General features: G+C 39.8%; 3 protein-coding genes across 3 annotated transcripts; all 3 read right to left on the bottom strand.

Moving 5' to 3' along the window:
• Nucleotides 1-2,337: 2,337 nt before the first annotated feature.
• On the bottom strand, nucleotides 2,338-3,974 carry LOC110767602 (UDP-glycosyltransferase 88A1-like). The gene has a single exon (XM_021971186.2). It carries the CDS (start codon nucleotides 3,902-3,904, stop codon nucleotides 2,471-2,473), a length of 1,434 nt encoding a protein of 477 aa, XP_021826878.2. The 5' UTR covers nucleotides 3,905-3,974; the 3' UTR covers nucleotides 2,338-2,470.
• A 9,199-nt stretch (nucleotides 3,975-13,173) lies between these two features.
• On the bottom strand, nucleotides 13,174-14,031 carry LOC110767781 (late embryogenesis abundant protein At1g64065-like). The gene has a single exon (XM_021971432.2). The coding sequence runs from the start codon at nucleotides 14,002-14,004 to the stop codon at nucleotides 13,348-13,350; it is 657 nt and encodes a 218-aa protein (XP_021827124.1). The 5' UTR covers nucleotides 14,005-14,031; the 3' UTR covers nucleotides 13,174-13,347.
• Nucleotides 14,032-16,455: 2,424 nt separating this feature from the next.
• LOC110767774 (uncharacterized) lies at nucleotides 16,456-17,405 on the bottom strand. The gene has a single exon (XM_021971419.2). It carries the CDS (start codon nucleotides 17,233-17,235, stop codon nucleotides 16,666-16,668), a length of 570 nt encoding a protein of 189 aa, XP_021827111.1. The 5' UTR covers nucleotides 17,236-17,405; the 3' UTR covers nucleotides 16,456-16,665.
• Between the last annotated feature and the right edge of the window lie 992 nt (nucleotides 17,406-18,397).

Below are 18,397 nucleotides of genomic sequence, written 5' to 3'. Positions count from 1 at the left end.
CTTAGATTTTACCTTGGTTGGAATGAAAATGAGCTAAAAGTGCATTATTGGTTATAAACTTTATTTTTGTTCATTTTCGTAGGTCAACTTCTTGGCCTGGGATCAACATGCTCTGGTGCTCGGATGAGGTCATGATCTTCATGAGACTTGTTCCAATGGATGTTAACTACAACATATCCAAATTTGAGCTCCATTGGACAAGTATTGCCTATCCAACCAATCCAGCATGTTACCACAGCTCTGGAAATCCGGAATTGGCCAGCTTTTACCCCCATTGTGTCATCTTGATTATTCTTGTTACCATAACACTTGGTAACAAGAATTTACCTTAGTAGATGAGATATTTTCTGAAGCATTTGGCATCTTTGTGAGGACAAGGCTTCATCATTTGCAAGGGGACAAGAAGACAATGGGTGAAGACTTTGCATTAGAATACTAAAAGTAAAAGCTGGAAAGGAGGAGAGAGGGAAGCAAAAGGAGTGCAAAGAGCATCAGCCATTGCAATCAGAATCATTACACAATTTGCAGAGATTTTGGAGCTGGAGATGAAGCTTGGAGCTAGGGAGCTCAAGGAGGAAGACAAGGGCAACAAAGCAAGAAGTGGAAGAGATTTCCACCATTGAAGACCTTGAGCTCCCATGTTCACAAAATCTGTAACTTCTTTCTAGTTTTGTTTTGAGTTTGTATTTGAAATAAGTATGAGGAACTAAACTCCATAGCTAGGGCTTAGGTTGAAGCCCTAAACATGATTACCTTATTGTTTTGATGCTTGAGTGTATGAATTTCTAGATATTGTTGATGAATTCCAATTCACCAAATTAATCTATCCTTGATGTATGTTCTTCTTTGATTGATCACCTTTGAAAGCATGCTTCTTGAAATTGTTGGGATTATGTGTATCTTCATGTTATCCTAAGCAATAAATGGATGAAGTAAGAATCATCCATGTGAATTGGTTTCTTGAATACCTAATGTAAACACCATGCTATTAGGGTTCTTGTGATGTTCATATTCTCTTTGAACTTAATGGGTTTTTCTTGTAATTGAATCAAAGTACTAAGCACACCTAGATTCGATTATAGGGAAGGCACAAGTATTGTAGCACTCGTACTGCACTTTACGTACATTAGAGAGAATCAATGCGTCTTGAGCCACTCGTACTGGTCTTGATTGCGAACATCTTCATCAACACGTTTAGAGTTCATCACTTGAGTATTCATGAACTTGGGTAGAATTGTTTAGGGTGGATTCCGAAACCCTAGTGTTTGTTACATTTTTATTTCACATTGTGATAATTCATCTCTGCTATTCTCATTTAAATTCAAAGTCCATTTACTTTCATGCAATAGAAATAGGTCACTTGAACCAAACCAAACCCCCCCCCCCCCCCAATGTGTGTGTGAGTTGTGTGTTTGATACGTTGTGTGTCTTGTTTACTACATTCTGTTTATTTTCGTAACTGTTTTGGACTTTTGGTCCACGTAGTGTTCTTCGTTTTTGTGTGCTGAATCCAACCGTATAAAGAACGTGAAATTTGGATAAACGGTTGGAAAGTTATAGGCAAAACACTGGACAGAGGTCGAAACTGGAAAAACAGAGAAACGAATCTGCCCAAAAACGACCGGTCGTTACTGTTCAGGCGACCGGTCTCACATGAATCTGCCCAAAAACGACCGGTCGTCACTGTTCACGACCGGTCGGCACTGTTCATGGCACTGTTCACAGGTGATAAATAGGTGATAAAAGGGTGATAGAAAGTGCTGTTTGTGTTTTTGTTTAGTTTTCTTGTGTTGTTTCATTTCTTTTACACTTCTTTACTCATTTTTAGTTTCCATTTTGCATTTGTGCATTTGTGGTGTGTCAATTAAGTGTTCTTTACGTACTCAAATTAGAACTTATAGGAAGCCGACAAGTTCTTCGTGGGATCGACCCCGTACTTACATAATCTATACTTCAATAGATTCGTGCACTTGCGGGTATTTTTAATTGGTTGTTTGCACATTAATTTGTGTCCTCTTAGGAATGCAACACCTATGCCGCCTAGCGCCCGCCTAGGCCGCCTGGACGGGTCTGGGCTGGCGTTTTGCAGTTGAGGCATCAACCGGTTGAAGCGCGCAGGAGGCGGAGACGCTTAAGGTGGAACTGAGGCACTGCTTGTTATGAAGAAAGACCGAGAGAGAGAGATGAAGTCGAAACAGCGAGAGGAAGGAGTGTAGACTATGCTGGGAAGAAGAAGACATCTAACCTAACGGGTTGGGTTTTGTAAAATGGGCTTAAACATTGTATTAAAATGGCCCTATATTAAAAAAGTTTACTTTTTTAGCAATTTTTTATTATTTATTTTTTATTTATTTATCAAGGTTACAAAAAATACAAAAGTAAAAAAAAGAAAAACAAAACATTTGAAGTTCGTGACATGCATGATGCATGCAGCAACTAGTCCTGGAAAAGCAGATTGTCCTGGTTATCGTCATATATGGTTCCATTTTTCAAACAGTTCCGTTAACGCGACCCGAGACGACCCGCCCTCACTCAGTGCAGCATGGGCTTCACTCTGCAGAGCCTTGGTCGCCTTCCTCACTGAGTCGCCTTCCTCCGGGTCCATCAGCTCTCTAACTCGCTTCTCCACCACATCACAACTCACAAACCCGTCCTCTGACTCGTCCATCGTCAAAGCAATTTTGATCTCCTCCACCAGAACGATCCTATTAAATCTCTGCTCCGCGTACAGCGGCCAAGCCACAATCGGCACCCCAGCACATACCGCCTCCAACACCGAGTTCCACCCGCAGTGACACACGAACCCGCCTACTGACTTGTGATTCAGTACCGCCACTTGTGGGGCCCACGACTTCACCACCAGCCCCCTACTCTTGGTCCTACCTAAGAACCCATCCGGAAGCAGAGACTCCAACTCCGGGTCCGGTTGCTCCGTGATGGCAACGCCGGTGTTGTTTTCAGCAGGCGGGTTGCGAACCACCCACAGAAACCTCTGCCCGCTCCTCTCCAACCCAATAGCTATCTCCTGCAACTGCTTTTTTGAAAACAATCCCAAGCTTCCGAAACAGAGGAACACCACGCTTCCGCTTGGTTGTGAATCAAGCCAAGTCAAACACTCCGGCACATCATCGCCGCCGCCACCTTTTTTATTTTGAGCAATAATTAACGGTCCTATGCAGTAGATTGGCGGCGTGGGAACATTTTCAGGCAAGCACAGCCCATCGGAGATTGCTCTGATGGCTCTGGGCTCAAGAGATTCATACGTGTTTATGATAATCCCAGCTGATTTAGGGAATTGCTTTGAGTTCTCTAGGAAACATTGATACACCATGTCGTTGCGATCAAGAATTGGCTTTGCCATATCAGAGGAAGGCACCGGTGGCACTCCTGGGATGCTGATAAGGGCGTTGAGATCTTTGAAGCTCTTGTCGGTGGTGGTGTGGAGAGTGGGGAAGTAGAGGAAAGTGGCCAGGCAGGCAGCGCCAGAGGTTAAGAAGAAGTAGCCGGGGATGTTGAGGTCGGCGGCGACAGAGAGCCCGATAGCGCAGAAGAAGTCCAGGACAAAAGCACGGACGGAGAAGTTGGTGGAGATGGAGAGGAGGGCTTGGCGCACGTTGGGGTTGTTAAGGCGGAGGATTTCTAAGGTTAGGGATTCGTGGTTGGAGGAGGAAGTGAGGGAGGGAGGAAGAGAGACGGTGGAGAGGTGGTGGAAGATGAGGGAGGGGTTGGTGGTGGAGACGGAGGCAATATATTTGGCGGTGTCATCGGCTCTGTAGGGCGGGGTGGTGATGAGGATGTGGATGCTAAGAGAAGGATGGCGAGTGAGAATGAGCTGGCCAAGTTCTACCATGGCGACCAAGTGGCCTATTGGTGGTGATGGGTATAAAACTATAGCTGCCTCCATCGCTATGTCTTTTCGGGTGTGTTGCTCTGTGCTTGCACTTGGCTCTTACATGCATATGTACGACTTGCTTGCTACTAATAATCTCTCATTCTCTCTCTCTCTCTCTCTCTCTCTCTTTTTTTTCTATTAAAAAAAATACTAACAATCCCATTTGATAACCATTTCAATTTTGGTTTTTAGTTTTCATTTTTTATGCTAGAGTATAGAGAAAAATGAGAGTGAGGATGAGATTGAGAGAGAGGATGAGAGGGGAGCATGGGAGGGAGAGTAACAAATTTGAAAATAATTTCAAATAGATTTCACCTTTTAGTTTTTGTTTTCACTTTTGTTACTCCTCCCTCCCATATCATTTCTCTCAATCTCATCTCCACTCTCATTCTCACTTCTATTCTCACTTTCATTTTCCTCAATGCTCTAGCACGAAAAAAAATAAAAATAAAAAAAAATTGAAAGAGTCATCATACGGGCCCTAAATCAATCTAATTTACAATGAAGAATTCAAAATTAAATACTGGTCTTCTTTTTCGAGGCGCCCGATAAGAGAGTTTTTCTCCCTTAGTCTTCTTTATCTTTGACGTGTCCTCTCCATTTGGTAAAATGTCTTTTCATGTTTAAAAACAACAGGCTAGAAAAGTTTTCACTAATTTGATCCAAAAAATAGAAAAGTTTTCACTATTGTTCCAAAGAAGATACCTTCCCAAATGGTTGGTTGGTAAACAAAATGGGTTATGCATTGCAAAGAGACCGCAATTTTAGCAGTGATTGATTATGATATTTCGTGCAGTACACTCATTAAACTATGGGGACCGCATGACCATACAATATATTATGTATGGTTAAATATATAAACAAATTTAATAAAGATTTAATGTTTCATCGCCTACCAACAGTATCATCCAGTTCTACAACTCCTACAATGATCAAACATCGTTTTGCGACACACAAGACATCTGAGAACTCGTTAAGGGAACTATGAACGTTCTCTTTTGGAAGAGACTCATTGAAGGCCTACAACAATCTCTGGATTTCTACGAAATGCTCCTTACATATTGGTCGAGCGTTGTATTGAATAGCTCACACCTACAAGGAAACATTACTCTGGGATTCAAAAACTATTTTCGTTTGCATGAAAACCTTACAAAGGTAAGGATATAGTATAACCATATCCAGACAGGGAATATACAGTTGAACCCTGTATTACAAAATCTCATAAGAAGCCATCGTTGACGCCGGCAGCGACGGGCTGATCTCCGTTCCCCCGAAGAATTGCATTTCTTGCTTTGCTGTGCTGTTCCTTCTTCACCAATAACATTTTATTAAAATGGAGAAATTTTTGTAGGTACCCGGTACACCAGCTGGTTGGTGTACCCGCCAATCGAAATAAGACACGTGTAATAATTTATTTTTAGCCTTAAAATTGTAGTAAATTTTATCTCTATTAGCCTTTCAATTTATCAATTTTCAGTTTTTCAAACAAAACCCTAAAGATACAAATTTTCTCTGACAATAACCCTTTTGCCGTCAGATCACCAGCCTGCTGTACGTTTTTTGCTACTCTATCCACACCTGTCACACATTATTGCAGACTCTGTTTGCAAGAAGCAGTGGAAGCCAGTTAGATCTTCTCAATCTGGTCCTTGTGTCTCCCACCTATTTTTTGCAGATGACTTGGTGCTCTTCGCGGAGGCTAGCCCTAGGCAAGCAAGGATCATGAAGAGTTGTTTGGATTTATTCTGTAAAGCTTCGGGGCAAACTATCAACTTTACTAAGTCTGCTATCTTTTGCTCCCCTAACACCTGCAAGGAGCTTGCTAAGGAATTAAGTGATATATGTGGCTCTCCCCTGACTGTGAACTTGGGTAAATATTTAGGCATGCCTCTTTTACATCACCGTGTGAACAAGGCTACGTACTATAGTCTCGTGGATAAGGTTCACAGCAGGCTAGCTGGTTGGAAAAGCAAGTGCTTATCTATGGCTGGTCGGGCCACCCTTATCCAAGCTGTGACCGCTTCAATCCCCATTTATGCAATGCAAACTGCTAAATTGCCTATTAGCACTTGTGATGAGCTTGATCGTGTTAACCGCAACTTCTTCTGGGGAGGTAGCGCTAGAAAGAGTAAGATCCACCTATGCCAATGGGACTTGGTATGCAGACCTAAATGTAAAGGTGGTTTAGGCCTGAAGAAAACAACCTTAATGAACCAAGCTTTGTTGGGTAAAATTGGGTGGAGATTACATGCTCAAGATAAGGGTTTATGGGCTAAAATCTATGATGATAATATCTGAAAGGCCACTCTATCCTGGATAACTCTTTGGATGCCAGGCATGACTATTCTTCCACCTGGAAAGGTATTCTTCATGGCTCCAAGCTGCTTAAGCAGGGGATGACTTGGAGAATTGGTATGGGGGATAAAGTGAAATTCTGGCTAGACAAATGGCTATCTGATTTACCTCTGGCCCAATATGAGCAGATTGGGGATGTGCTGGACCTTGATTGCCATGTGTCAAGCTTCTTTAGGCATGGCTGGTGGGATATTGAGAGGCTGAGAAATGTTGTTCCTGAATGGGTAGTGCAGAAGATTATTAGTTTTCCTGCTGGTTTTAATAGCAACCTGCAAGACTCACGGATTTGGAAACATACTGCTAATGGAGTGTACACTGTTAAATCTGCCTATCAACTACTCTTTGGAGATTCTTCTTGGAATGATCCGTTTTGGAAGGTTCTGTGGCAGGAGAATCTCCCCCCCAAGTTGATTATTTTCCTCTGGCTTGTCTTCTACGATAAAATCTTAACCAATGATCAGAGAGTTAGAAGGAATTTATCTACTGATCCTTCCTGCTCTATTTGTGATTGGCCCCATGAAACTACTCTCCACATTCTTAGAGACTGTCCTAAAGCCAGGGAGGTCTGGAGTTATTTTTTACCCCCCCGCCAGCAAGCTAATTTCTTCTATACTGACTTCCATCCTTGGTTAAAGAATAATATCCTCTCCAAGGCTAGTTGGTCTAGCAGTACCTCTTGGTGCTCTATATTTGTTTTCATCTGTTGGTATCTATGGAAATGGAGAAACCAATCTATTTTTACTGCTGAGGAGGTGACGCCCCTCAACCCAAGGCATGTTATCTTATTAGCCCTCTCTGACTGGGATAAGGCATCCTGCGGTGATACTACAGCCGGAGAAAAAGTGCAGATTTTTTTGACGTGGGAACCTCCTAATACTGGTATCTTCAAATTGAACGTGGATGGTTCTTGTAAACCTGCATCTGGTAATATTGGAGCTGGAGGTGTCCTCCGCGACTCATCTGGAAATTGGATTAGGGGTTTTGCTGTGAATTTGGGAATTGGTCAAGTTCTTGAAGCTGAATTATGGGGTCTATTTTTTGGTCTCAAAATGGCTTTGGATAAAGGTGTCAACATGCTCATCATTGAAATGGACTCTGCACTTAGTGTCCAGCTAATCCAGCAAACTGTGGCTTACCGCTTTCATCCTCTGGCTGGCCTGCTGCATAGCTGCGGTACTCTCCTAAGGCAGCTTGAGAACTATCAGATTCAACATGTCTACAGAGAGAAGAATTATCTTGCTGACTGTCTTGCAAGATGGAGCTACAATCTTGACTTGGGCATTTGCTTTTTTGAAAATACCCCCATGTGGGCTATTGATGTACTCGGTGATGACTTGATAGGGGCCCCTCAGATTCCCATTGATAAAGTTTAGTTGTTCTTTGGGGTTTTTTTCCCCCCATTTCATCAAAAAAAAAAAGAAAAAGGTGATGACCTGCACCCTACTCCCACATGCCTTTACTTTTTAAGTTTTCGAGATTGTTTCATGAGTTTTGGTTTTATTGGATTATTATATTGTGGTTTGAGTTACTTTTGAGTGAACATGTAGTATACATATATATTTTTATATTGGCTTTGCTCTAGGTTACTTTTGCGTTACTATTTCATGAGTGTTGGCTCATTGGATTATTATATTGGCTTTGCTGGCCAGCATCGTTTTTTAATTTTTTGTTTCTGGTACAAGTGTTTCTTTACATTTTAAATTACTATTACAACATATTTGCACAGTAGAATAAAAATATCATATATCAGTGGTCTGTGCAGCTTTGTTTGGATAAATATTTTCTTTCTTTTTACTGCTTCCTATAGTTATTATCATTAATATGTTATATTACCTTCTAATCTACTCAATTTATTGATTTTTTAAATTTATTTTTGTGTTATATGCTACGAAAATTATTTCTTCCTATAGTTATCCATTATCATCTCACCAAAATTATTTCTTTCGTTGAATAATGTTGTGATTGATCTCGGAAGTGATGAAGAAAACACCAAAAGCAACGATCAAGAAAAAAATCCAATTGCATATTTGCCTTCCTGCGGATTAAAGTAAATGCACATTAAGAAGCCATATAAAAATTGGTCAAGAATCAAGTAAATAAATAAGTCTGTTTAGCCCTAAAAGATTGGTGAAGAACAGAAACAAGGTCTTTGAGCCTTTCAAGGTCCATTTGCCCATTGTTGGAATACATACTGTAAGTTTTAAAGATATCATCAACTACAGAGATTAAAGTGAAACAGGCACACTCCCAAGGCACTCAACTTGCTGGACAATCTTATTTTGTGCAATAATACCGGGAAGCTTATATTTTTGCAGAAGTTAGCATTTATTTGATGTCAATCCTTCGAAGCATACTGATGCTAAGTTTCATTTTCTTTTTAAAAAAATCCACACTCATTTCCAACCACTTAGTAAACTTAAATTGTATTTGCACCAGAGCCAGTTGCATTTGATCGAAACTAAGAGAACAATCCAAAGAAGCACTTTGCATAAATTATTAAAGGGATAATTACTAGAAGACTACTTCCAATCATTTGAATAAAAAATTGAATGAAAAATTCGAACACAGCAATAGAATCTACAAGAACAAGAAGGCAACCATAGACCCACTAGGATAGGCACATGCAAAGCTTCAATGGTTGCACCTTTACTCAAATGAACAAGAGCATACCCATTCTCCTTGGAATCCGAAAGGGTAGACCCAACAATTTGTTTCACTTTCCCCTGAAGCCAAATCAACATAACAAGTACAGAAAATCAACAAAACACAAAAACATAACTGGGCTAAATACACACACATATAAGAAAATGAGAAGACCAATAACCATACCACTATTGGAGCAAACCCTAAGAATCCAAAACCAGTGCTCTCTCCAATCCCAAACCCAACACTTCCAACCGCACCCAAAATCCCATCAACTCCTCACCCAACCCTCACGCTCTCCCCAACTTCTAACCACACCCACCTCCTCAGCTTCCTCAAAACCCATATAAAAAACCCACCATTTCGACCCCAATCTTCCTCAATTCTCTCTTTTGTTCAGACTGTGCTTTGAATTTTAACAAGGGGGAGTTCGATAAATTTGGAGAACAAAAGAGAGAATTGAGAAATAAAAAATGGGAAGAAAGCAAAAGCCTAATGGAGAGACAGAGTTAAAAGGCTAACGGAAGAATGCTAACGGAAGAAATAGTTAAAAGGCTAAAAATAAATTATTACATGTGTCTTATTCCTATTGGTGGGTACACCAGATTTCTCATTAAAATGGCCCTATATTAAAAAAGTAAACTTTTTTTAGCAATTTTATTTATTTATTTATTTATTTATTTTTTATATCAAGGTTACAGAAAATACAAAAATAAAAGTCGGATAACATCAAGGTTCGAAAATGTTAAACTTATAAACCACCATAATAATTACGGCTACTTGAATCTCATTGAATATTAAAATAATATTTACTGTCAAAGTATTTATATATAATGCAGTTTGCACCATTCAGATGATATTATCTTACAAATGACTGGACACGTTCCATTTAATGGGGCAACCTCATAGTAGTGGGAAAAATAAACCACTTGAATTATACTGCATAGTTTTAATTAACTTCTTAAATTATATTACTTAATAAATGGTAATTATTTTTTAAAATTATTTTTATTTAATCAAATATTTAAACACTAATTATTCACTAGGTAAATAATAATTAAAATATAACTACTAAATAAAGTAATCAAAAAAGAGAAATCAAGATTATGCTATTAAAGGGTATAGCCGGCTACACTGTCAAAATTATATTTATAGGGTATAGTCGTGCGTCTCTATGGCTAAGATATTCTGGCTATACATTTAAAATATTCTATTGTTGAATGGTAAAGCCGATCGGCTATACTGCCAAAATTCTATTTATAGGATATACCCGCTCGGCTATACGGCTAAGATATTTTATATTTATAGAGTACAGCCGCGCAGCCATACGCTTGAAACAGAAAAGTAAAGCCCAGCGGCTATACTCGTTGGGGCCTTGTTTTGAAATTGAAGCCCTAGTGACCTTTTTGAGCGAGGAAAACATTGTTGAAATTAAGTGGAAAACAAGAACCTTGCATTATACTGCATTCATATAATCGGTCCTCGTTGATGGCACCAACAAAATCACCAAGAACCTGCACGGGTAAACAATAAAGAAACTGATGGTTCCGACTAGAAAATAAACAAAAAATTGATAGTGTGAAATGAGGAAAATAGAAAACCTGCAAAAGCTCAGCCAAAGATGAGGTATGTCTTAGTCGTTTCACCCATAGCTTATGAGCAAATTTTTTTCCAAGCACCCAACAAAGCATCTTCTGGCATGACTGGCTGCACAACGCAGAGGGAGGTGGAGATCAATATAGCATGGAAAAACATTAAAAATTTTGGGGCGAATAGAAATGTCTTCGATATATAACCTAGAAAACCTGTTTTAAGCATCAGACAATCAAAAGATTCAGGCCCCAAAATCCAACTAAAATAATCCCACTATTTAGTGTTAGCTACCAGAGGCCATAACTAATCAGATAGGGCAGGTGGATGCTAATCAACCATTCTGCTCCATTCACAGCAGTATGCATTTTCATCAATCCCTTCCCAGTAACGCATGCTAAATTCCTCTTTTGGCTTTTCTCTTCTTTTTTTTTTTAAATTATATAAAAGCTATCGGATTTGATTGCACATAAATCTCCAAGTCACATTCTAATTATCCAAACCATGACCACTTAAATTCATTCCTAGGTTGATCCTCAACTGAAGTCCTATTCTCCTCCAATCTATCAAAGATATGTGTAGCTTGAAATCTTTTTAACTGGAGGACATCTTCATTACTATAACAAACAAATATCAGAAAATGCAAAGCTAAATCCAAATGATGGGTTACCTCAATTGCATGCATTGCAGCTAAATCCAAATAGGATCGTTTACCATGTTTGACAGCATTAAGATATAGGTAAAAGAAATTCCACAACCATGAATCAAATGCTTGGATTCGGGTCCATTTCTGTTTCTGTTGTTCTCCTTTCTTTCTAACTTCAAGAACCACAACACCAGATGAAGGCAGAGAATCATTTGCAATTCCAGATAAGTTGTTGTCTACATCAGATACTGGTGAATAAGTGTCTTCTCGAACACTATCCAGCTCAGATTGATCTGATTGCGCCAAGTTGTCAATTCTATCACTATTTACCATTCTACTTGACATCGCTTGGCACAGAAACGCTATTCGTTTTTCTAGGGATTCAATAAGAAGAGCCTCTCGTTTACCCCTGTCATCCAAAACTGACAACAAAGCACACAGAGCCTGCATTTGGTTTAAGAAAAAGCAAGTAAATATTAACTTATACAAGGTCAAGCAATATGTACTACAATCACATTGATCGTATAACAAAAGTTCAGCATAATACCTCTTCTGTATCAATCACCTCCCAGTGACCATCTTCTGAAGATTCGAAATAAACCCTTCTATGTCCAGGGTCATATGCATTACAAGGGCCCAAGAAAAGCCAGTATCTATTGTATCTACGATCAGACCCCAAAAACACAGATTGCATTGGGTGTAAGTCAAACCGCACTTCTCTTTCTTTTCCATTTTTCTCTTTTGTAGAGAATCTCTCGTCAGAGAACTTTGAGATTGACCCTGAAGAATCTATAGGATGAAACTTTAAGTATAATCTTCTTTTGCACCAGTCGTATGTCCTGCATGGACCCAGGTTGGCCTGGGCATGCCATGTTGTTTAGTTGATAACCTCTTAATTTTCGCCCCTGAACCAGAATGAAGACTGCTAGGAATGCATTCAGCAATAGCATTTATAGGATCCTATAAAGGAATAAGAAGAAAAAGAGAGTTGGGCGCCGCTGCGATTTCATCCTGATTGTAAGGAGTAGCCGCCAGGGAGTTGGGCGCCGCCTAGGCCGCCTAGCGCATGCCTAACCCCCGCCTAGGCCGCCTAGCGCCCGCCTATGCCGCCTGGCCCCCGCCTCAGCCGCCTGGCGCCCGCCTACGCCGCCTGGCCCCCGCCTACGCCGCCTGGCCCCCGCCTACGCCGCCTGGCACCCGCCTAGGCTGCCTGGACGGGTCTGGGCTGGCGTTTTGCAGTTGAGGCATCGACCGGTTGAAGCGCGCAGGAGACGGCGACGCTTAAGGTGGCACTGAGGCGCTGCTTGTTATGAAGAAAGACCGAGAGAGAGAGATGAAGTCGAAACAGCGAGAGGAAGGAGGCATCTAACCTAACGGGTTAGGTTTAGTAAAATGGGCTTAAACATTGTATTAAAATGGCCCTATATTAAAAAAAGTACAGCCCCGCGGCAATACTCCTCGGGGCCTTGTTTTGAAATTGAAACCCATAAAAGAACATCCTCGATTACATTTCTTTTAAGCTTCCACCCGTAAACTTCAATGTGGAAATCAACAATAACTTTTTCTTTCTTTCAGAATATATAAATAAATTCTTACCTTTCATTCTCAAGTAGAAGCGTTCGTTCCCTTCCCATACAGAGTTACAATAAGCATTACCCAAGTTGCGAAATAAGTCCACAATTGTAGGTTCCCAAAACTTGACATCTAATGTTAGAGATCTCACCTGCAGTCATCTTTTAATGGGGGATCTCAAACCAGAATTCAAAATAATCCCGGAGCTAATATCACTTGCCAACCGAGAGTTGGCAAACAAGCCATTTGAAGTGAGCTCCAGTGCAAAACAACATTCTTCGGAAACATTAAGATTGGAATTAGATTTCCTTTGCAGCTCTCCAGTTCATTGGATCTGTCCCAATCATCAGCAAACGCCCCAGCGTATCAAAAGCATGTCTGTATTCGTATTTGTATTCGTGTTCGTGTTCGTGTTCATGGGTTATACCATGACAGCCCAAACCCTTAATGGACCCCAAGATTATTAGACCCCAAACATTATATCCAATTCAATATTCAATAGAATTTTGCACAGGCACATTAATTAGAGACTACATCCTCATACAATATGTAGAAACAAGATGTCCGTAGCTCACAAAATAAATATAATAACAAGAATAGGCATTTAAAAAATATAAAATAAAATATTATACACAGATTAATATTATGATCACTTGCAGACAATATTTTGGACCGACTGCGTTGCAAGAACAATTTCCATGGTGCAATTCATGTGAGCAGACTTCTTCTTCTTGATCACCTTCATCAGATGTATCTTCCCATCCAATTTAGACGCGGAGGTAATTGGAATAATCCCAGAGCTAATATCACTTGCCAACTGAGACTGAGAGTTGGCAGACAAGCCATTTGAAGTGAGCTCCAATGAGTCCGCCACCTTTCTGGTCGATCGAGCTCTGGCTCTGGCCTCGTACACATTCACCTGCCCAATTCTGGTGCCTCTGTACTCAAATTCGACGATGCCATCTTCGTATTTGAAGTGTCCAAAGTTGGTGTTCTTCACCCCAAACTTGACGTCCATGTCCAAGTTAAATGAAGGGCTGGTGCCGTTGCCAACCTCAAAGTCACTGAAGGAGGCCGATCGAACTCGGAATTTTGGACTTTTGATTTTCATAACAGTGAGTGCAAAGACTGTTATGACTATGACTTGGAACACGGCAAAGACAGTAACGTAAAAGAGGCACCTCATGCGCTTCTTTCTTTTGAGCTCTGCGGGGTCTGCTGTCACTGCAGATTCTTGATCTCTCCGGATGTAGCCGTTTGCCGGGACCAAAGGGTACGGTGATGTTGCTTCTTTCTCAGCTGCCATTTTAATTTCTTTCAACTTCTAGCTTCACAAAGTTTTTTTTGGGTGGGTTTGAGGTTTGATTGGGCAAGTATTTATAGATATAGATATATGCTAAGATCAGAATAGTAGATCTTTCGAAATGGTTAGGAGGAGGATTGAGAATGCACTTATTTTGACAAAGTTTTCAGCAAAGTCTTGTTTTTTGTATTTTTCTTGTCCCAAACAAAGAAGCCGGCTTTGAACTTTGAACTTTGACTTTTCAGGCATATTTTGATGGCGACGTGTACCGTAAATACTTTTCAACCTAAATTATACTTGTCATAATAGTTGCAGAACCTTCTATTAATGAGGATATAATCACACGAAAATGCCAGTCACGGCCTAATCAAATTGCACTGGATGTATAAATTTTTTTTATTTTTTTTAACTCTATAATTTTTGTTTATTATTAATTGTCACCATAGCTGTTCCAAGTATTATTATATTTAGGTGCGTTGATAGGGAGTTTGACACCCACAAACAGAACCGCAAAGGGCACAAGTAGGAAATTTACGCGACTTATGACAGAAAAGGTGATGAGAGAAGGGTTGGTTAAAAATTAAAATCCCAAAGGCGGCTAAGATAGCCCAAGCCTAAGCCTCCTTCAATTGAAAAGGCTTCATTTGCGACGCGTTTGAAAAATGGGGGTTGAAAAATAGAAATTCATGTTCTGGTCTTCTGTATCCGTACAAGTTCAACGACAAATTCTTCATCTCTGTAGGGACAGTATGAACAAGTCATAACTCCAACTTCAGGGGAAATTATGTCAACTTCCCATTCATTTCGAGTTTATGAGAGTGCTGTAAAACATTTTAATTTTATGGGTTGGTGAAAGTTTTGGGCAAAAACAACAGGTGTCCAGTCCATTTGGAAATTGGGCTCATATTTTAAAGTCGGAGCTTTGGGGTGAAGCAGGAGGAGCTTTATGAAGATGTTTGAGGTGATGGCAAGCAAAGGTGTAAATGCCTACATGATGGCCAGCTAGTTTGACACGTAGGTGCCTAGGCGCTAGGTGGGTCCTATTTTTAAAGACATAGGACAGCCGATCGGCTATATTCGGTTTTCCTAATTTTGTTGTTGTTAAAAATAGTATAGCCGGGCGGTATATTGGATTTTTTAACAGTTTTTTTAAAAAGAAACCGTATAGCCGCACGGCTATACACGGGTTCTTCAATTTTTTTTTAAAAATAGTATAGCCGTTCGGCTATACTGTTTTTGACACGTGGAGCCGGCTGTACTCAGTTTTTCAAATTTTTTTCAAAGAAATAGTATAGCCGCCCGGCTACACTCGGTTTTTTCAAATTTGTTTTTAAAAATTTTATAGCCGTCCGGCTATACCGTTTTGACACGTGGGCCCTTAGGTGCTTAGGCACTAGACGGTCTTTTTTTTGTTAAAATAAATAGTATCACCGATCAGCTATACCTATACTTAGTTAAAAAAAGAAAAAAGAAATGGTATGGCCAGGCGGCTGTACTCGGTTATCTAATTTTTTTTTTTTAAATAGTATGGCCGTTTGGCTATCCTGTTTGACACATGGGTGTCTAGGCGCGGGTTCCTTTTTTGTTTCAATAAATAGTATAGCCGGGCGGCTATACTCAGTTTTTTTAATTTTTTTCAAAAGAAATAGTATATCCGCTCGGCTATACTCGGTTTTTTCAAAAAAAATTCAACTTCCCATTTGTTTCGAGTTTATGAGAGTGCTATAGAGCATTTTAATTTTATGGGTTTGTGAAAGTTTTGGGCAAAGATGATCGGTTTCTAGTCCATTTGTATATTGGGCTCAGATTTTAAAGTCGGAGCTTCGGGGTGAAGCAGGAGGAGCTTTACGAAGATGCTTGAGGTGATGAGCAAGCAAAGGTATACATGCCAACATGGTGGCCAGCTAGTTTGACATAACATATCATTAACTTTTTCATCATATTTTTGCGACCCGGGAAAAGAAAAGGGCCGTCACATAGAATGTGTTACACATTTCTCACTCATCATCTGGGTTTGTTGATAAACTAGGCAATACTAGTATAGTAGGGGGAGGGAGGACCATGCAGAAAGCTTGACTTGATTGCTTCCACTCCAAAATTATGGTTTACGCCCATACAAAACTAAAGAGAGAATGGTAGGGCTGCTGACCCCTCCAAAATTTGTTCTCTTTATATCCCATCAAATTCAGATGAATCTATGGAACCCAGAAACAGTAATATTACTTCACCAAGAGACATTGAAATTTTAGAAGAAAAAAATATATTATCCTCTCCTTTATCTTGTGATATGTGTATGCATTTGATTGAATATGTCTCTAAGGGTGGCTATGATTGTAAAAATGAAATGAATTTTGCTCCTGTAGCGTATGCTTTAGGCTGAGGAATAACCTTTTCTGTGCGAGTGCGACAAAATTCATACACACATCTCTGCCGGTGGGCCATTTGATGTTAACGTTACTTGGAAATGTGGCTACACCACATAATAATCTGATAGATTTTCAATTCAATACAATAAAGCCTTAACAAACGCTGCCCTCTATGAAATACTCTAAATACAAATTAATATTCAACAACAACCAAGAAACCTTAAAGTTTAAACCCATAAAAATGAAATTAAAATTACCCAAAACAAAAAGAAGAAGAAGAAGAAGGACTATATTGATTTCATTTGCAAGTCAAAACGTGGACAACTTTGGCTTTAGTATCAACATGTACGGTGCAGTTCAAGCTAGCAGACTTCTTCTTCTTGATGACCTTGAAGAGATGCACCTTCCCATCCAACTTGGCGTAGGCAGTCAACGTCAAATTCCCAGAACTCAGATCGCTACTCAACTGAGAGTGGCTTGAAACCTTGTTCGAGTTCAACGACACTGTCACGTTAATCTTCTTTGTCTTTTTAGCTTTGGCTTTAGCCTTGGCAATAGTGCCGTCGCCGACTGCAGTGCCTTTGTACGAGAAAGTGACCTTGCTGCCCTCGAACTTGTAGTGCCCAAAGTTTTTGTTCTTGACGGTAACCAAAGCATTGATTTGAACCTTAAAGGAAGGAGAGGACGGGCTAGAGTTGGCGGTGAGTGAGTCGACAGCAACCGAGTCTAAACGGACTTTGGGAGTTTTGATACGCATGACGAAAATCACAAACAGAAGTATGATTATGGTTTGCAATATGATCCCGGCAGCGATGTAGAGGAAGCATCTGTTTCTCTTCCTCCGTGAATCTACGTTGCCCCTTGTCATGGTTCTTGATGATCACCAAGGCTTTGATTTCCTTTTCTGGGTCGGATTTAGAATAATAGGAACAATAAGCGTTTTTGTTTGTTTGAATATGTGTGGGTAGTGCTAGAAGGAAAGTGTCATTTATAGAAGTTTGACTATAGTTTTGGGTGCTGGCCCTACATATATACATGCTAGTTGTTATTTATACGCCTTTCCAGCCAAGTTGCTGATACTAGCAATGTGGCTAGTCCTCGTTTAATTCCCTTATAGTTGCTGTTTCTTTGTTTGGGCGTTAGCCCTCCTTTGCACCAAAAAAAAAAAAAAAAGATGTTTAGCCGTTAGGATAGGATCTAATGTTTCAAACTGGTATACGTACATTACATAGTAAGTAAGTTGATAATAGGATACGATGTAGGGCAAACAAATACAAGGATACGAAATTGAGTAGCTCAAGTTTGAAATAATATTCGCAGTTTGTGGGGGAAGACAAGCGTATTCTCTTGCCATCCAGATAGGATTCTAGGACGACTTTTGGGTGCTCATAAGTTACCTGTCATGAAATTTTATGTAAATTAATGTTCGATATAACATATAACCTTTTCTTTCTAGGATCAACTCAGTTGTCTTCTGTACCAAAATTATCCATCAAAATCGTCAACTGTATAATATATTTAATTCAGAAAAGACTTGTGTGGGGTTTGAGTATCATCACATGACCACGCTAGCTAACCAAAAAGTTTAAGGGCTCGTTTGGAAGCCAAAAAACACTTATATGGAGAATAACTTTTGAGTGTGAAAAGACTAATAAAACTCTAGTAGTTATTTTCAGTCATTTTAAATTGTTATCTCACTGTATGTGTGATGATCTAATCTGGTCTTAGGGGCTAAGCTTCATGAGATTAATCAAGTATCATGAATACACCATTGGCTCTTTGTTTCTTCAGATCCAAGACGCGTAAATAAATGTTTTGATTATGATGAATATAATTATTCTAAGGTGCGTCTTGCGGGTTTTCAAAGTGATGATCTGAACTGAAAGTTGACCTCCCCCACAAGTACTAGTGCTTGCTTGCAAATTTATGATTCGTCTCGTCTGCCATGAAGTTTTAAGACTAAATAAAATAAAACCCCCAAACAAAATAAAAAGTAAGAAAGACGGGTCGATCATACCATAATTTGAGGC

Source organism: Prunus avium, chromosome 2 (genome assembly GCF_965620075.1).
Source record: "Prunus avium chromosome 2, drPruAviu1.hap1.1, whole genome shotgun sequence".
NCBI lineage: Eukaryota > Viridiplantae > Streptophyta > Magnoliopsida > Rosales > Rosaceae > Prunus > Prunus avium.
The sequence above is the reverse complement of the archived record's forward strand: the minus strand, read 5'-3'. Positions and strand labels throughout refer to the sequence as shown.